The 15248-nt window shown below is 41.8% G+C and overlaps 1 protein-coding gene across 5 annotated transcripts in view; it reads left to right on the top strand.

The window, feature by feature from the left end:
* Positions 1-15248, top strand: part of LRRC31 (leucine rich repeat containing 31) — a 31426-nt gene that overhangs the window by 5112 nt on the left and 11066 nt on the right. For 4 of the 5 annotated variants that reach the window (XM_008531081.2, XM_070583063.1, XM_070583062.1 and 1 more), the window contains exons 3-7: positions 2074-2217; positions 10270-10437; positions 13152-13319; positions 13545-13712; positions 14513-14680. In XM_008531081.2, the coding sequence (XP_008529303.1) occupies positions 2074-2217; positions 10270-10437; positions 13152-13319; positions 13545-13712; positions 14513-14680 (816 nt within the window). The remainder of the gene's footprint in view (positions 1-2073; positions 2218-10269; positions 10438-13151; positions 13320-13544; positions 13713-14512; positions 14681-15248) is intronic. The other variant, XM_070583064.1, reaches the window with a different exon arrangement.

Below are 15248 nucleotides of genomic sequence, written 5' to 3'. Positions count from 1 at the left end.
ATTGTTGGTGACCTTTGAGAAACAATTTATTTGGATAGGTGAGTGTGGCAGCCAGAATGCAGAGTATTGGTAAATGCGGTGAAGAAGCGGGGCCAGCAAGTACAAACCATCTTTCCAAACATTTGACAGTGAAGGAAGTTATTGACAGAACAGTGACTTGAGGAGAAAACAAAGAAAAAGAAGGTGTGGTGGGGCTGGAACATGAGCATGATTGTAGGTTGAGCCCATAGAGATAAAAAGCTTAAAAACAAAAGAGAGAAAGCAATAAGATAACATGCAGAGAAGTGTTTTGAAACACAAAAATTTTAAACAACACCCACACTTAATGGGCTTTGGTACAAACTGTTCTGGGTTCAAATTCTGGTTCTGCTACTCACTGATTAAGAGTCTCTCTGAGTCTCAGTTTCCAAATTTATGAAATAGTGTAATTGTGACTCCTCGCATTGCGTTTACGCAAAATGTCCTGTACTCTCTGGCATGTGAGAGGCAGCCCCTCCCCGTCCCCCATCCCTACTCTCGTCTGCTCCACTCAAATGAGGGTTGCCAGATGAAATACATGCCCTATTTGGGATATACTTTTACTAAACAACGATTCCTTGATTAGCTGAAGCTTAAATTTAATTGGACGTGCTGTTTTTGTTTTTCCTAAATCTGGCAACCCTCCCCAAAATAAAATACCTTGTGTCCAGTGTGCCGTGATGAGAATGGAAGGCCGGAGGAACAGGTCAAATGGTGGATGCTGCTGCCTCCTACTGGTGGAATGTGGCAACACCAACCACCCCTGCAAAGATGTACACTCTGCAGGCGGACAGTACACGCTGTGGAGGAGAGGTGGAGTTTTTATTATCCTGCTAATATTTTGGTCTAGATTTATTACTACTGTAATCCTACTATCTTTTAATTTTCACGACTACCAATATATTTCTTTTTAGCTACGTCGTTTTACATTTTTGGGTCAGGGTTAGTGGATTAATCACTGCACATTCAGAACTATACTCTTTGTATGTGTTTTAAATTGTACGTTTTCACTTACAGACCCTCTACAAAGTCACTATCAGCACATGCACATTCATTTTTCCTTACCGCGGGATAATGTGTTTCATATGTGATATAAATGCTGGCACATGAAGGAGGTGAGGCGCTTGTGCATAACAGGTGCTCAAGAAAGTTATAGCTGGGGCCGACCAGTGGCAGAGCTGTTAAGTTTGTGCTCTGCTTTGGCGGCTGGGGTTCTCCAGTTTGGATCCTGGGTGTGGACCTACGCACCGTTGGCACGCCATGCTGTGGTAGGCGTCCCACATATAAAGCAGAGGAAGATGGGCACGGATGTTAGCTCGGGGCCAGTCTTCCTCCAAAAAAGGAGAAAATTATAGCTTTTGTTCTTATAGTGATGTCATGCTAATGTAGCGTTATTACAGAGGAACTTGGTGAGGGTGCCGTGTCAGTGGTCCCTAATAAAAAGCAGGGCAAATGAGGCTTTCTGAATGTATTCTTTGGCAAGAGTTGAGGAAATGCAAAAGCTCTTCCTCGCACTGCTCTCGCTGGATTTGTCACCTGAATGCTCTAAGAAATGGGCCTCAAGTGCTCCACCCGCTGCCTGTAGCCATCTCAAGCTCGCGGGCATGACTGCACTGCTTCCCCTCCTTCCTCTGTTTGGTCAGGAGGCAAATTCCTGTGCTGCCCCCCAGCAGCTGCATTCACCAAGGATGTCTGTGCAACGATAGCCAGCAGCGCTCGTCTTGAATGCTGTGCTAACATGTACACCTCTTCAGCCAGGAACACAACTCCGTCTACACCCTGAGGAGCCCAGGCCAGGCCATGAAAGAAAAGCCATTGAGCTCCTCAGGCTGCTTTGTAAGAAAAGGGTCCCTGGAGGGGTCAGTGTTGAGCACCTGGCAGCAGGAGCAGAGGTGAAGTTTGTCCCTGGTAAAAGCTTCTTCCTCCTCTTTGAGCTTTCACAAGGGGCCAGTTCAGGGTTGTCGTCCGTCATTCCACTTGTCTTCTTGTGCTTGTTATGCATCTTTAATACTATCTGTCATTAACTGCAAATTCTTTTTTATTCTTGTAATACAGCTAAGCCTCTCACCTCAGAAATGGACTTGGGATCCAGAATGGAGAAAAATGAGCAGTTCCTGCAGAAGCTGGGCAAAAAGGCTGTTGACAAGTGTCTCGATCTGAATAACTGCAGATTAACAACAGCGGACATGAGGGAAATGGGTCTGTATGCAGCTGACTTCACACAGAGGAACATGGGGTCTCTAGGTCAAGATGAGCAGGGAAAACACGCTCATTACTCACTTGGTATCCCGAGGTCTGCAGGGGGCACCAGACAACTCAGGAATAGTGGCTGCACCACTATTTGTGTGTGAGTGTTTATTGAGGTTATGATAGTTTACAACTTTTGACACTACTTTTTTTTTTAAAACAAGTTAATTAATCCTTCCTCAATCTTCAAAGATTTGAGCTGGGTCCGACCCAGTGGCACAGCAGCTAAGTTTACATGTTCCACTTCTCAGTGGCCTGGGGTTCACCGGTTCAGATCCCAGGTGTAGACATGGTACCGCTTGGCAAAGCCCTACTGTGGTAGGCCTCCCACATATAAAGTGGAGGAAGATGGGCATGGATGTTAGCTCAGGGCCAGTCTTCCTCAGCAAAAAGGGGAGGATTGGCAGTAGTTAGCTCAGGGCTAATCTTCCTTAAAAAAAAAATTTGAGCTGAGTTTAGGAGGAAGCATTGTTTGTTTGTTTGCTTTTTCTGAGCAATTTTACCTCCCTACTAATTGCCTCTTGCTCCCTGAAAAACATCTGTTCTCGTATATGATATGAATTCATGAAACTCATCCATAAAATTGAGCCCTGCTGGGAATATAAAGGGCTTTTGTGTTGTTTAGTTATCTGTGAAATGAAAAGTATACCAGCAATTATTGCTTACACCTTTTGTGCACAAAAGTGTAATTACTATTTGTTAAAGCTGTGCAGGAGTTTGGTTGTGAAGAAATCCTTTCTTACGCCACCATCACCACCTTTTTTCCCCCTCTTTTTCTCAGATACCTTAAATCAAGCCTTTAATCAAATTAGACGTGTTTACCAACAGACAGGTACCAAACGAGCTTTGTTTTGAGTGTGTGTGTGTGTGTGTGTGTGTGGGTCCCTCGACTATTTTAATTGAAATCCATGCCACTATATTTGGGACACATGTCTTAAAAGGGGACCCTAACTGTGCCTGTGGTTCCCAAATCCCTGTGTGTCTCAGAATCACTCACAGAACTTGTGGAAATGCAGACACTTGAGTCCACCCCAAACCCACTGAATCAGAATCCCTGAGAGTGAGCCCCAGGAATTTTGGGTGTTTTTTTCCTTCTTAATGTGTTCAATGGACTTTTATACTTTAGAAAGTTAGGATCATGGTGAACAAGACGAAATTGCTTAAGTGCTTTGAATGCTGGTAAAAAGAAAACAATTTTTCACTTGTAAGTGTGGCTTTAGGATGTTGGAAAGGCTGGAGGAGCTGCAGCTGTAACTATGGAGGCTCCCCATGCTCCAACTGCCGTCACCATTGTAACGTCCAAGACACCGTTTAAAAGCAAGCAAGCAAAGATGTTTACCCCTCTGCTTGGGCATTTCCACTCTCAAGTCTTGTTGCTTCAGGAGATGAAGGTGGCCTTTGAGAATCTTTTTTCATGGAGAGTGACTTCACTTTTAACGAGCAATGACAGACATTCAGACGGTTCCAATCAGGCTTTATGCCTCTCTAAACCTCCACATGTTGGTCCCTTTAAGTATAATGGGAGCTTTTTAAGGTGGTGATAGCTGGGTAATCAAGATTAAAAAGAAAAGTTAACAGGCACCCTCACTCTCAGCAGTCCTGGCCAACAGAGTGTGCCCCAGGCCTCCAGCCTGAAGATCCATAAGATGACAGGGTGATGGACATCAGAGGGTTTGCAAAATAAAAGGACTCTTACACGCATTACAGTGACAGTGGTAGTAGAGTTGCAGCAGTAGTATGACCACTCCCAATGCAATAAAGGAGGTCCTATGAAATCTTATGGAGACACTGCTGCATTTTCAGAGTGCAGTTACTTGCAGAAATAGAAAACATCCTGGGGAGGTGACATCAGCATCATAGCAGAGTAAGTTCTCCCAGTAATCTCTCCCCTCTGACATACAATGAAAAGGACATTCATACTCCAACAGAGGACATCCAAGCAGAACACAAAAGATGCCTGAGAGACCCACGCAGCCGTATGATGGAGGGTGGAGAGGCTGGAGCATCCCTTGGAGGAGGTGGAACAGGGTAAGAGGAAACTTCCCTCCCTCCCCTAAAGACTTTGATCTGGACAGCAGGAGGCCTCTGAGAGGGAAGGAACGGGGGGAGGGGACGTTTGTTCATGGAAACATCAAGGATTCCCTGAGGGCCCTTGCAGCCTAGAGGGAAGCCCTCTACCTAGGCGAAAGATTTTGCAGGGGGTGACCTCATGAAGCCAACACCCCAGGAAAACGGATACTGAGAGCAGACCAAGAAAACCCGAGAGCATGAAAGAGAAAGTATCCCCCCCCCCAGCACCTGGGATTGCGCTGAAGGCAGAGGGCTCAGAATATGCAGCTCTTGACCCCCTGGCAGTGACAATAGGCAATAACTGCAACCAAACAACACCAGGATGTGAAAAAACAGAGCCACTCCCTCTAGCAATATTAAACATTATATCGGATCTCCAGACCAGAGAGAAAATAACAAGTACCCGGAAATACATCCTGAGGACACAGAAATATGTAATCTAAATGACAAAGAATTCAAAATAGCTATCATCAAAAACCTCAACAAATTAAAAGAGGATGTAGAGAAACAACTCAATGACTTCAGGAGCTACTTCACAAAAGAGATCAAAACTATAAAGAAGAATCAATCAGAAATATTAGAGAGGAAAGACACAATGGAATAAATAAAACAAAATATGGATTCCCTGAACACTTAAGTGGACATCATAGAGGAGCATATCAGCATAATCGAAGATAGACATGTTGAAATGCTCCAGATAGAGGAGGAGAGAGAACTAAGACTAAAAAGAAGTGAAGAAAGTCGCTGAGAAATAGCTGACTCAATTAGGAAATGCAACATAAGAATTATAGGTATTAAAGAAGAGAAGAGAAGGAGAATGGAGCAGGAAGCTTGTTCAAAGAAATAATAGCAGAGAACTTCCCAAATCTAGGGAAGGAGATGGAAGTCCATGTGGAAGAACCTATCAGATCTCCTAAATATGTCAATGTAAAAAGACTTACTGCAAGGTATATAGTAGTGAAACTGGCAAAAGTGAATGACAAAGAAAGAATACTAAGGGCAGCAAGACAGAAGAAAATAACCTACAAAAGAACCCCTATCAGGCTTTCAGTGGTTTTATCTGAAGGGACCTTACAGGCTAGGAGAGACTGGAATGACATATTCACATCTTTGAAGGACAAAACCTTTCAGCCAAGAATACTCTATCCAGTGAAAATATCCTTCATAATATGATAGAGAAATAAAAACTTTCCCAGACAAACATAAGCTAAGGGAGTTCGTAGCCACGAGACCCACTCCCTCAACAAGAAATCCTCAAGAAGACCTTCATACCTGGAAAAAAAAGGGAGAAAGGGGTTGCAAAGCATGCAGGAAGGAGATAAGTAGGTAGACAGAATCAGAACAGGATAGCAAATACTCAAGCATAGCATTAAAGACAAAGGGAAGGAAAACACAAAAAACAAAGATAATCTTGTCATTTTAACCACAAACTCATAACACAAGATGGAATAAGATGTGAGAACAACAACTTAGGAGGAGAAGAGGAAAGGGACTGACTTGGTTTGGTCTAAGGAAATAAGAGTCCATCAGAAAAGGGACTTTTCTTATCCACGAGATTTTGAATACAAACTTCATGGTAACCACTAAACAAAAAAGCAGAACAGAGATGCAAATAATAAATAAGGAGAAAACAAGGAAACACAACATAAAAATCTACATAACTCGACTGGTAGACCAAAGTACACATGACGAGAAACAAAGGAAATGCAAGAAAAGTGGAAAATGAGTGATAAAAGGGCAGCATCAAGCCCTCATATATCGATAATCACCCTAAATGTGAATGTATTGAATTCTCCAATAAAAAGACACAGAGTGGTAAGATGGATTAAAGAACAAGACCCAAAAATATGCTGCCTCCAGGAAACACATCTCAGCTCCAATGACAAACACAGGCTCAGAGTTAAGGGATGGAAGATGATACTGCAAGCTAATGGCAAACAAAAGAAAGCAGGTGTTGCAATACTTATATCAGACAAAGTAGACTTCAAGATAAGACAGGTAAAGAGAGACAAAGAGGAGCAGTATATAATGATCAAAGGGACTTTCCATCAAGAAGAAATAACTTATAAATATCTATGCACCCAACACAGGAGCACCAAAGTACATAAAAGCAACTATTAGCAAACCTAAAAGAAGTTATTAATAATAACACAATAATAGTAGGGGACCTCAACACTCCACTCACATCAATGGATAGATCATCCAGACAGAAAATCAACAAGGAAACAGTGGAATTAAATGAAAAGCTAGACCAATTGGACTTAATAGATGTATATAGAACACTCCATGCAAAAACAGCAGAATACACATTTTTCTCAAGTGTGCACGGAACATTCTCAAGGATAGACCATATGTTGGGAAACAAGGCAAGCCTCAATAAATTTAAGAAGATTGAAATAATAACAAGCATCTTTTCTGATCACAATGCTGTAAAGCTAGAAATTAATTATGAGAAAAAAGCTGAGAAAGGGACAAAGATGTGGAGACTAAACAACATGCTATTGAACAAGCAATGGATCATTGAAGAAATTAAAGGTAAAATAAAAAAATATCTGGAGACAAATGAAAATGAAAACATACCATACCAACTCTTATGGGATGCAGCAAAAGCCGTTTATTAGGAGGGAAATTCAATGCAATACAGGCTCACCTTGACAAACAAGAAAAATCCCAAATAAGCAATCTCAAACTACACTCAAGTGAATTAGAAAAAGAAGAACAAACAAAGCCCAAAGTCAACAGAAGGAGAGAAATAATAAAAATCAGAACAGAAATAAATGCTATGGAAACAAAGAAGGCAGTAGAAAGGATCAATGAAACAAAGAGCTGGTTCTTTGAGAAGATAAATAAAATTGACAAACCCCTAGCTAGACTTACAAAGAAAAAAAGAGAGAAAGCTCAGATAAATAAAATTGGAAACGAAAGAGGAGAAATAACAATGGATACCAGAGAAATACAACGGATTATAAGAGAGTACTACAAAAAACTACATGCCAACAAAATGGACAATCTAGAGGAAATGGATAAATTCTTAGACTCTTACAACCTCCCAAAGCTGAATCAAGAAGAAATAGAGAATCTGAATAGACCAATTACAAGTAAAGAGATTGAAACAGTAATCAAAAGCATCCCAAAGAATAAAAGCCCAGGACCAGATGGCTTCCCTGGGAATTCTACCAAACTTTCAGAGAGGATTTAATACCTATCCTTCTCAAGCTATTCCAAAAAATTAGGGAAGATGGAATGCTTCCTAACACATTCTACAAGGCCAACATCACTCTGATACCAAAGCCTGACAAGGACAACACAAAAAAGGAAAACTACAGGCCAATACCACTGATGAACATAGAGACAAAAATCCTCAACAAAATATTGGCAACCCGAATACAGCAATACATCAAAAAGATCATACATCATGATCAAGTGGGATTTACACCAGGGACACAGGGATGGTCCAACATCCGCAAATCAATCAATATGATACACCACATTAACAAAATGAGGAATAAAAACCACATGATCATCTCAACAGATGCAGAAAAGGCATTTGACAAGATCCAACAGCCATTTATGATAAAAAACTCTTAACAAAATGAAGATAGAAGGAAATGACCTCAACATAATAAAGGCCATATATGACAAACCCACAGCCAACATCATACTCAATGGGGAAAAACTGAATGCCATCCCCCTGAGAAAAGGAACAAGACAAGGATGCCCACCATCACCACTCTTATTCAACATAGTACTGGAGGTTTTGGCCAGAGCAATTAGGCAAGAGAAAGGAATAAAAGGAATGCAAATAGGGAGTGAAGAAGTGAAACTCTCACTGTTTGCAGATGACACGATCTTATATATAGAAAACCCTAAAGAATCCATTGGAAAACTATTAGAAATAATTAACAACTACAGTAAAGTTGTGGGGCACAAAGTCAACTTACAAAACTTAGTTGCAGTTCTGTACTCTAATCACGAACTTACAGAAAGAGAACTCAAGAATACAATTCCATTTACAATCACAACAAAAAGAATAAAGTACCTAGGAGTAAATTTAACTAAGGAGGTGAAAAACTTATACAGTGAAAACTATAGGACATTATTGCAAGAAATAGATAATGACATAAAGAGATGGAAAGAGATTCCATGCACATGGATTGGAAGAATAAACATAGTTAAAATGTCCATACTACCCAAAGTAATCTACAGATTCAACGCAATCCCAATCAGAATTCCAATGACATTCTTCACGGAAATAGAACAAAGAATCCTAAAATTCATATGGGGCAACCAAAGACCCTGAATTGCTAAAGAAATCCTGAGAAAAAAGAACAAAGCTGGAGGCATCACAATCCCTGACTGCAAAATGTACTACAAAGCCATAGTGATCAAAACAGCATGGTACTGGCACAAAAACAGGCATACAGATCAATGGAACAGAACTGAAAGCCCAGAAATAAAACCACACATATACGGACAGCTAACCTTCGACAAAGGTGCCAAGAACATACAATGGAGAAAGACAATCTCTTCAATAAGTGGTGTTGGGAAAACTGGACAGCCACATGCAAAAGAATGAACGTAGACCATTATCTCACACCATACACAAAAATAAACTCAAAATGGATTAAAGACTGGAAGATAAGTGCTGAAACCATAAAACTCCTGGAAGATAATATAGGTAGTACACTCTTTGACAATGAACTTAAAAGAATCTTTTTGAATACCATGTCTTCTCAGACAAGGGGAAGAAAGAAAAAATAAACAAGTGGGAGTTCATCAGACTAAAGAGCTTCTGCAGAGCAAAAGAAACAAGCATCAAAACAAAAAGGCAGCCCACCAATTGGGAGAAAATATTTGCAAATCATATATCCGATAAGGGGTTCATCTCCATAAAATATAAGGAGCCCACACAACTGAACAACAAAAAGCAAACAGCCTAATCAAAAAATGGGCAGAGGATATGAACAGACATTTTTCCAAAGAAGACATACAGATGGCCAATAGACACATGAAAAGATGTTCAACATCACTAATCATCAAGGAAATGCAAATCAAAACTACACTAAGATACTACCTTATGCCTGTTAAATTGGCTATAATCACTAAGACTAAAAATAACATGTTGGAGAGGGTGTGGAGAGAAGGGAACCCTCATACACTACTGGTGGGAATGCAAACTGGTGCAACCACTATGGAAAACAGTATGGAGATTCCTCAAAAAACTAAAAATAGAACTATGATATGACCCAGCTATTTCACTACTGGGTATCTACCCAAACAACTTGAAATCAACAATCCAAAGTAACATACGTGCCCCTATGTTCACTGCAGCACTATTCACAATAGCCAAGACATGGAAGCAATCCGAGCACCCATCAAGTGATGATTGGATAAAGAAGATGGGGTATATATACAATGGAATACTACTCAGCCATAAAAAAAGAAAAAATCATCCTATTTGCAACAACATGGATGGACCTGGAGGGTATTATGCTAAGTGAAATAAACCAGACTAAGAAAGACAAAGACCAGATGATTTCACTCATATATGGAATATAAACAAACACATGGACAAAGGAAACAGTTGAGTGGTTACCAGGGGAAGTGGGGGGTTGGGCACAGGAGGTGAAGGGGAGCGCTTATGTGGTGACAGTCAAGAAATAATGTACAAGTGAAATCTCACAATGATGTAAACTATTATGAACTCAAATTTTTAAAAAAAGAAAGCATCCCAAGAAATAGGAAATGTAAATGTCACAATTTCCCCAATTGCACGGCTGAGAGATCCCTGCTTTGTTGAAAGTCAACATGCCTACCCCTGCTCTATTCTCTTTCAGTGCAAAACTGTATCTTGTGCATATAGGCATGGGATCCTATTTATTACAAATCACGAATTACAGATGCAAATGTGTGTTTTCTTTTGTTCACTTCTAGTTGCTTTGCTGCCTTTTCTCCCAGACTTGGAAGAACTGGATATTTCCTGGAATGATTTCATAGGAGGAACCCTCCATTTAATCACCCAGCAAATGCATCTTGTCAGCAAGTTAAAAATCCTAAGGCTGGGTAGTTGCAGACTTACCACTGATGATGTTCGAGCACTGGGTATGATGAATGCTTCCCTTAAAAGACGGCTTCACTTGAAGCATCTTTGCAGCCTGACCCCCAGCTGCCCCTATGGGTGCTCAGAGAGAAGAGCACTGTGCCTGATGCAATGCTATGCTGAGCACTTGCATAACTTGTAAGGTGCTCTGTAACCTGTACCTGCCATTGTGCTAAGTCCTGGGACAGAGAAGAGAATAAGGCTGACCAGCTGCCTGCTCTGATAGAGTTTAAGTGGAGATAATTGTAAAACTTGCTCACTCGGGATCTGTTACCTCATCTGCAAAATAGAGGAGTTGGGGTAGATAATAGTTAAGTTCTTTTCCAATTCCAAAATAATCTTTTCTATCTTCCACTTCCATTTTAAAAAAATTTATCAAAACAAGATTTTCAATTAAAAGCAATGGTTTAAGTAGAACTAGAATCTCAAGTTAGTTTATATACTGAACATAGAATAACATAGTTTATATACTGAACATAGGGTAAGATGGGTCATGCTACCAGCCCAACTGCTTTACTAAAAGGCTTGCTGGTTTTTAGACGTCATTAATGTTTTTTTAATTCTCTTTTTGGTACAAAGTTTTTTATTTCAATGACGTATTTTGATCATTTACATCTTTGCAAGGATTTCTGCAAAAACAACATAATTCATGCCAAATGTCTTCTCTCTAGTCCCTCCATAGGAGACGGGGGCCAGCTGATGGCTCCTGGCCCTCCCTTCCTATAGTTGAGGAAAAACATCATGCATCTCAGAGCTGGCCAGATCCTAGTCCCACTTCTAACTAGCTTTGTGACCACGGACAAATGATTTAACCTTTCTGAGCCTCAGTTTTCTTATCTCTGAAATGGGGTTGAATTCATGGGGTGGTTAAATAATTTCTGTGAAGTACCCACTATATGCCTAGCACTTAGTAGGTGCTCAATCATTGGTAGTTCTTCCTTTCACTATTCCCTCATCCAAAATTCCCTTTCTGTGGTTTCACATGATTGATTTAGGCCCCCTGGTTAGCAGCTGGTTATTGTGTAGCAGAGTCACAAATTTAGCATACTGTTACTCAGGCATGAAAAGAAAATGTCATTTATTTTCTATGGTTAATCTTTTTCATGATCCTCCACTCTTAAGAAACCAGGAAATGGACTTTCTGCCCTGCGCCCCACTCCACACTTCTCTGGTCCAGGAGAGAGTCTGCACCTTTGTTGCTCTCATGTTTTTTGCTCTCTCCCCTCTCCCAGAGTCTTTCTCTTCTCTGGAAGGACTTCTGCATCCTCTCCCATCAGAAGGGGCTTTCGTTAGCCTGACTGGCAGATGGAGTACAGGGAGGATAAATGGTTTTCTGATAAGAGAACATAAATCAGGAGGCGTTTCAACATTATTACACCTGTTACAGTTGCTTAGTGCGGGTGGGCAAATGCCTGGCACTCCAGGACCGTGTGCCCTGCAGTCATAGCTAAGCAATCATGCACTCTTTCACCCCGATCCTGGGGGACACTTCAGGGCTATAGAAAGCCACCTGCAACTGACTGGGGATGGCACACGAAATAACACCTGTGCCGGGAAAACATGCATTTTCACATGGGGCTCCTGGACTCTCAAAACCTTAATCTGTACAACGAATAACCAATGGGAGAAGTCTAAGCCCAGTAGTAGACAGTGGAAGAGAGGCTTCTGGACACAGGGGACTTTCCAGCACTCTTTTTTTTTTTTTTTTTTATAAAATCTGCTTTTTTTTTTTTTTAAAGATTTTATTTTTCCTTTTTCTCCCCAAAGCCCCCCAGTACATAGTTGTATATTCTTCGTTGTGGGTCCTTCTAGTTGTGGCATGTGGGACGCTGCCTCAGCGTGGTTTGATGAGCAGTGCCATGTCCACGCCCAGGATTCGAACCAACGAAACACTGGGCCGCGTGCAGTAGAGCGCACGAACTTAACCACTCGGCCACGGGGCCAGCCCCCTTTCCAGCACTCTTAATTGTTTGGTGTTAATAGTGACTGCACATCGAGAAGTGCATCCTCCGCGTGTGTGGCCCTCCACCCTCTTCTGCTCAAGGCAGTGAAATCATTCCTAAGGCTGACCTCTCTGTCACTTCCCCTCTCCTCTCCCAGTCTCCACTCCGTAGCCCTTGGCTGCTTTCCTTTGTGAAATGGACTCAGAAATGTCATTTCGCCTCTCTCCCTGCACCCTTGTCTACCCACAAAGGCTGTGTGTCTGTTAGGAGCTGCTGGGGCCTGATGCCTTATTATTAGTTCCCCTCAGCAATGGTTGTTCAGTTGTCTGTGATATTCTTGGTGTCAATGTGAGCTTTACCCCTGTGGTGGCCAGGGCCCTGCCTGGCCTTACTGCTAACTCTGGCCGAGCTTCCCAGCAGTGCTGATCCCAGACAGGTGGATGCCAGGAAGTAGATGGACCAGTCCAAAAATTTTCTACCACAAAAACAACTCAGGAAAACCACCCTGCTGACAGGTGGATTTTTTTAACAGTAATTTTTGCTCATAGGCGTGGCTTCAGAACTTCAGAGAGATTAGAACTGCTGTGTCTGTAAATAGGGAAGCTCGCCCTGTGGGGGGTGGGCCGGAACTGGACCCTTTTCTCCGTCTGTTCCTTGGCATCTAACCAGCCCCAGCTTCAATATTCCATAATTGATGGTGGGACTGATTTTGAAACCAATTCCCTGCTTTGTGAACTAGCGATCAACCTGATCTTTGGGCCCTTTTACAACAGGAGACGCAATTAAAGTGATACCTCAACTTGAAGAGCTGAATTTGTCCTGGAATGGTAAAGTGGGAGGAAACTTGCCTCTCCTCCTTCAGAATTTCCAAGAAGGGAGCAAGATACAAACGCTTGAGCTTGTGGATTGTGCCCTCACGTCGGAAGATGGGGCGTTTGTAGGTAAGTGGAATTTGGAAGAGTCCTTCCCAGAAAAGAAAAAAGTGAACTGCCCATGATTGGATAGCTGAGGAGTCTAAGCAGCTGTTGTCTCTTACCCTGGATTCTAAGAGCGGCTCACTACCTCCTTGGGTCACTGGAAGCTGCACCCCCCTGCTGCCTGCCTTGACTTTCACACCTTGCATTCTTACTGAGTTGCTCTCCTTGCTTGGATTCCCTTCCTTCCAGGTCGGTTGCTGCCTGTGCTGCAAAATCTTGAAGTCCTTGATCTTTCCATTAACGGAAACATCGGCGGCAGTGTAAACAGTATTGCTCAGGGATTAAAGAGCACCTCAAATCTGAAAGTACTCAAGTTACATTCATGTGGATTATCACAAAAGAGCGTCAAGCTGTTGGGTGAGTTAGCTATATGTGTGTAAGCATATATATGTATACAGATATTTAATTTTAGTTTTAAGCTGTTAGGAAATAAAATATAAACAGTGGTTGTATTGGAGAATAAGATTATAGGTAATTAAAATCTTCACGTTTTATTTATTTTCTACATCTTTTACAGTGAGCATATACTTTCATGATTACAATAATAACCTTTTAAAACAGCTGACTCTGAAAAGGCCAGGATATTTTAGGTTTGAGATAGACTCTGGGCCAAATAAAAGTTTCTGTGCTCCTAAAGCTCTCTATTTTTCTCTTGCTTTTGAAAACATCAGCATTATTTTCTGCTCAGTGCTAGGAAGGAATTGGTACTGATAAAAAGAATGGCTTCAGAGGCATCTGTAGTTAAAACTTGCTCCTCTAGATAAAGTAACCCTATTAAGGGAGTATATGAAGTGAAATTGTGTTTTTCCCTTCGACTTACAGAGCCTGGAAAGTTCTTCTCACTGGCAGTTTGAGTAAGTCTAGAATTCTGTGAAAATAAATGCCAGTGCTCAAGAGTAGCTGGAGGAGAACCAGACTTGCAGGATTCCATTCAAAACCGTTGCCCATCAGTGCAGATCACAGGGAACACGCATTTGAGGCCGTGGTCAGGCCCAAAGAGGGCTAGATGGTAGGAAGTCTAGAGTTATTCCTCTGTCTTGGCTTTTGTCAACCGCATGTGTTTTCTCCGTCTTCCTTCTGCACGCTGCCGCCTCCCCTGCTCACCTCCCGCCTACCATCTTGTAATTGGCAGAATGGGATTTTGACTTTCTTTGTAGATGCTGCTTTTGGACAATTGGGTGAGCTGAGAAAATTAGACCTCTCCTGCAACAAGGAGCTGGGGGGAGGCTTTGAGGACTCGGCAGCTCAGTTGGCCACGTTGGAGCGTTTGGAAGCCCTGGATCTTCACCAGTGCTCGCTAACGGAGGATGACGTGGTGTCGCTGAGTAAGCACGAGCTGCAGGGCCAAGGGAGGACTTTTGGAGCCTTGGCTTATGTTTGGAAACTTGGAAAACTTGAGACGTACCCTTAAACTTACTGTTTATGAAGTTATGGTTATGGGAGGATCAAACCACAAAAGTTGTGTGAATGCCCCAATGTAGCGTTTGTCATGTATTAAGTGCCCAGGCAATGTTAGCGAATCTACATTCCTCCTATACACGTCTGCAAATGAGAGATGTGGCACTTGAAGGAGAAAATTTTGCATTTATGTTGCTGTTTGGAAATGAATCTGTTAGTCTCACAAAGTTTATTACAAACAGGGATGTAGAGAGAAAGCTAAAACGAAGGGTGTTGAGGCTTTCAGACTAACAAGAGAAGTCAAGTCACTTAAGTACAAATGAAGTTACAGAAAAAGTCAGTGGGGTGGTGCGTAATGGGTGTACATTACAACTTCAGGTAACTACACTTACTCTCCTGCCGCAGACACAGCCCTGTAATTACAACGTGTAATGGACAAATGCGGTTTCCTGTAACAAACAGCAAGCCTAGCCTTGAGATTGAGGGTTTTGTTCC

Source organism: Equus przewalskii, chromosome 18 (assembly GCF_037783145.1).
Source record: "Equus przewalskii isolate Varuska chromosome 18, EquPr2, whole genome shotgun sequence".
Lineage (NCBI taxonomy): Eukaryota > Metazoa > Chordata > Mammalia > Perissodactyla > Equidae > Equus > Equus przewalskii.
Note: the sequence above shows the minus strand (reverse complement) of the source record. Positions and strands in the feature narration are given on the sequence as shown.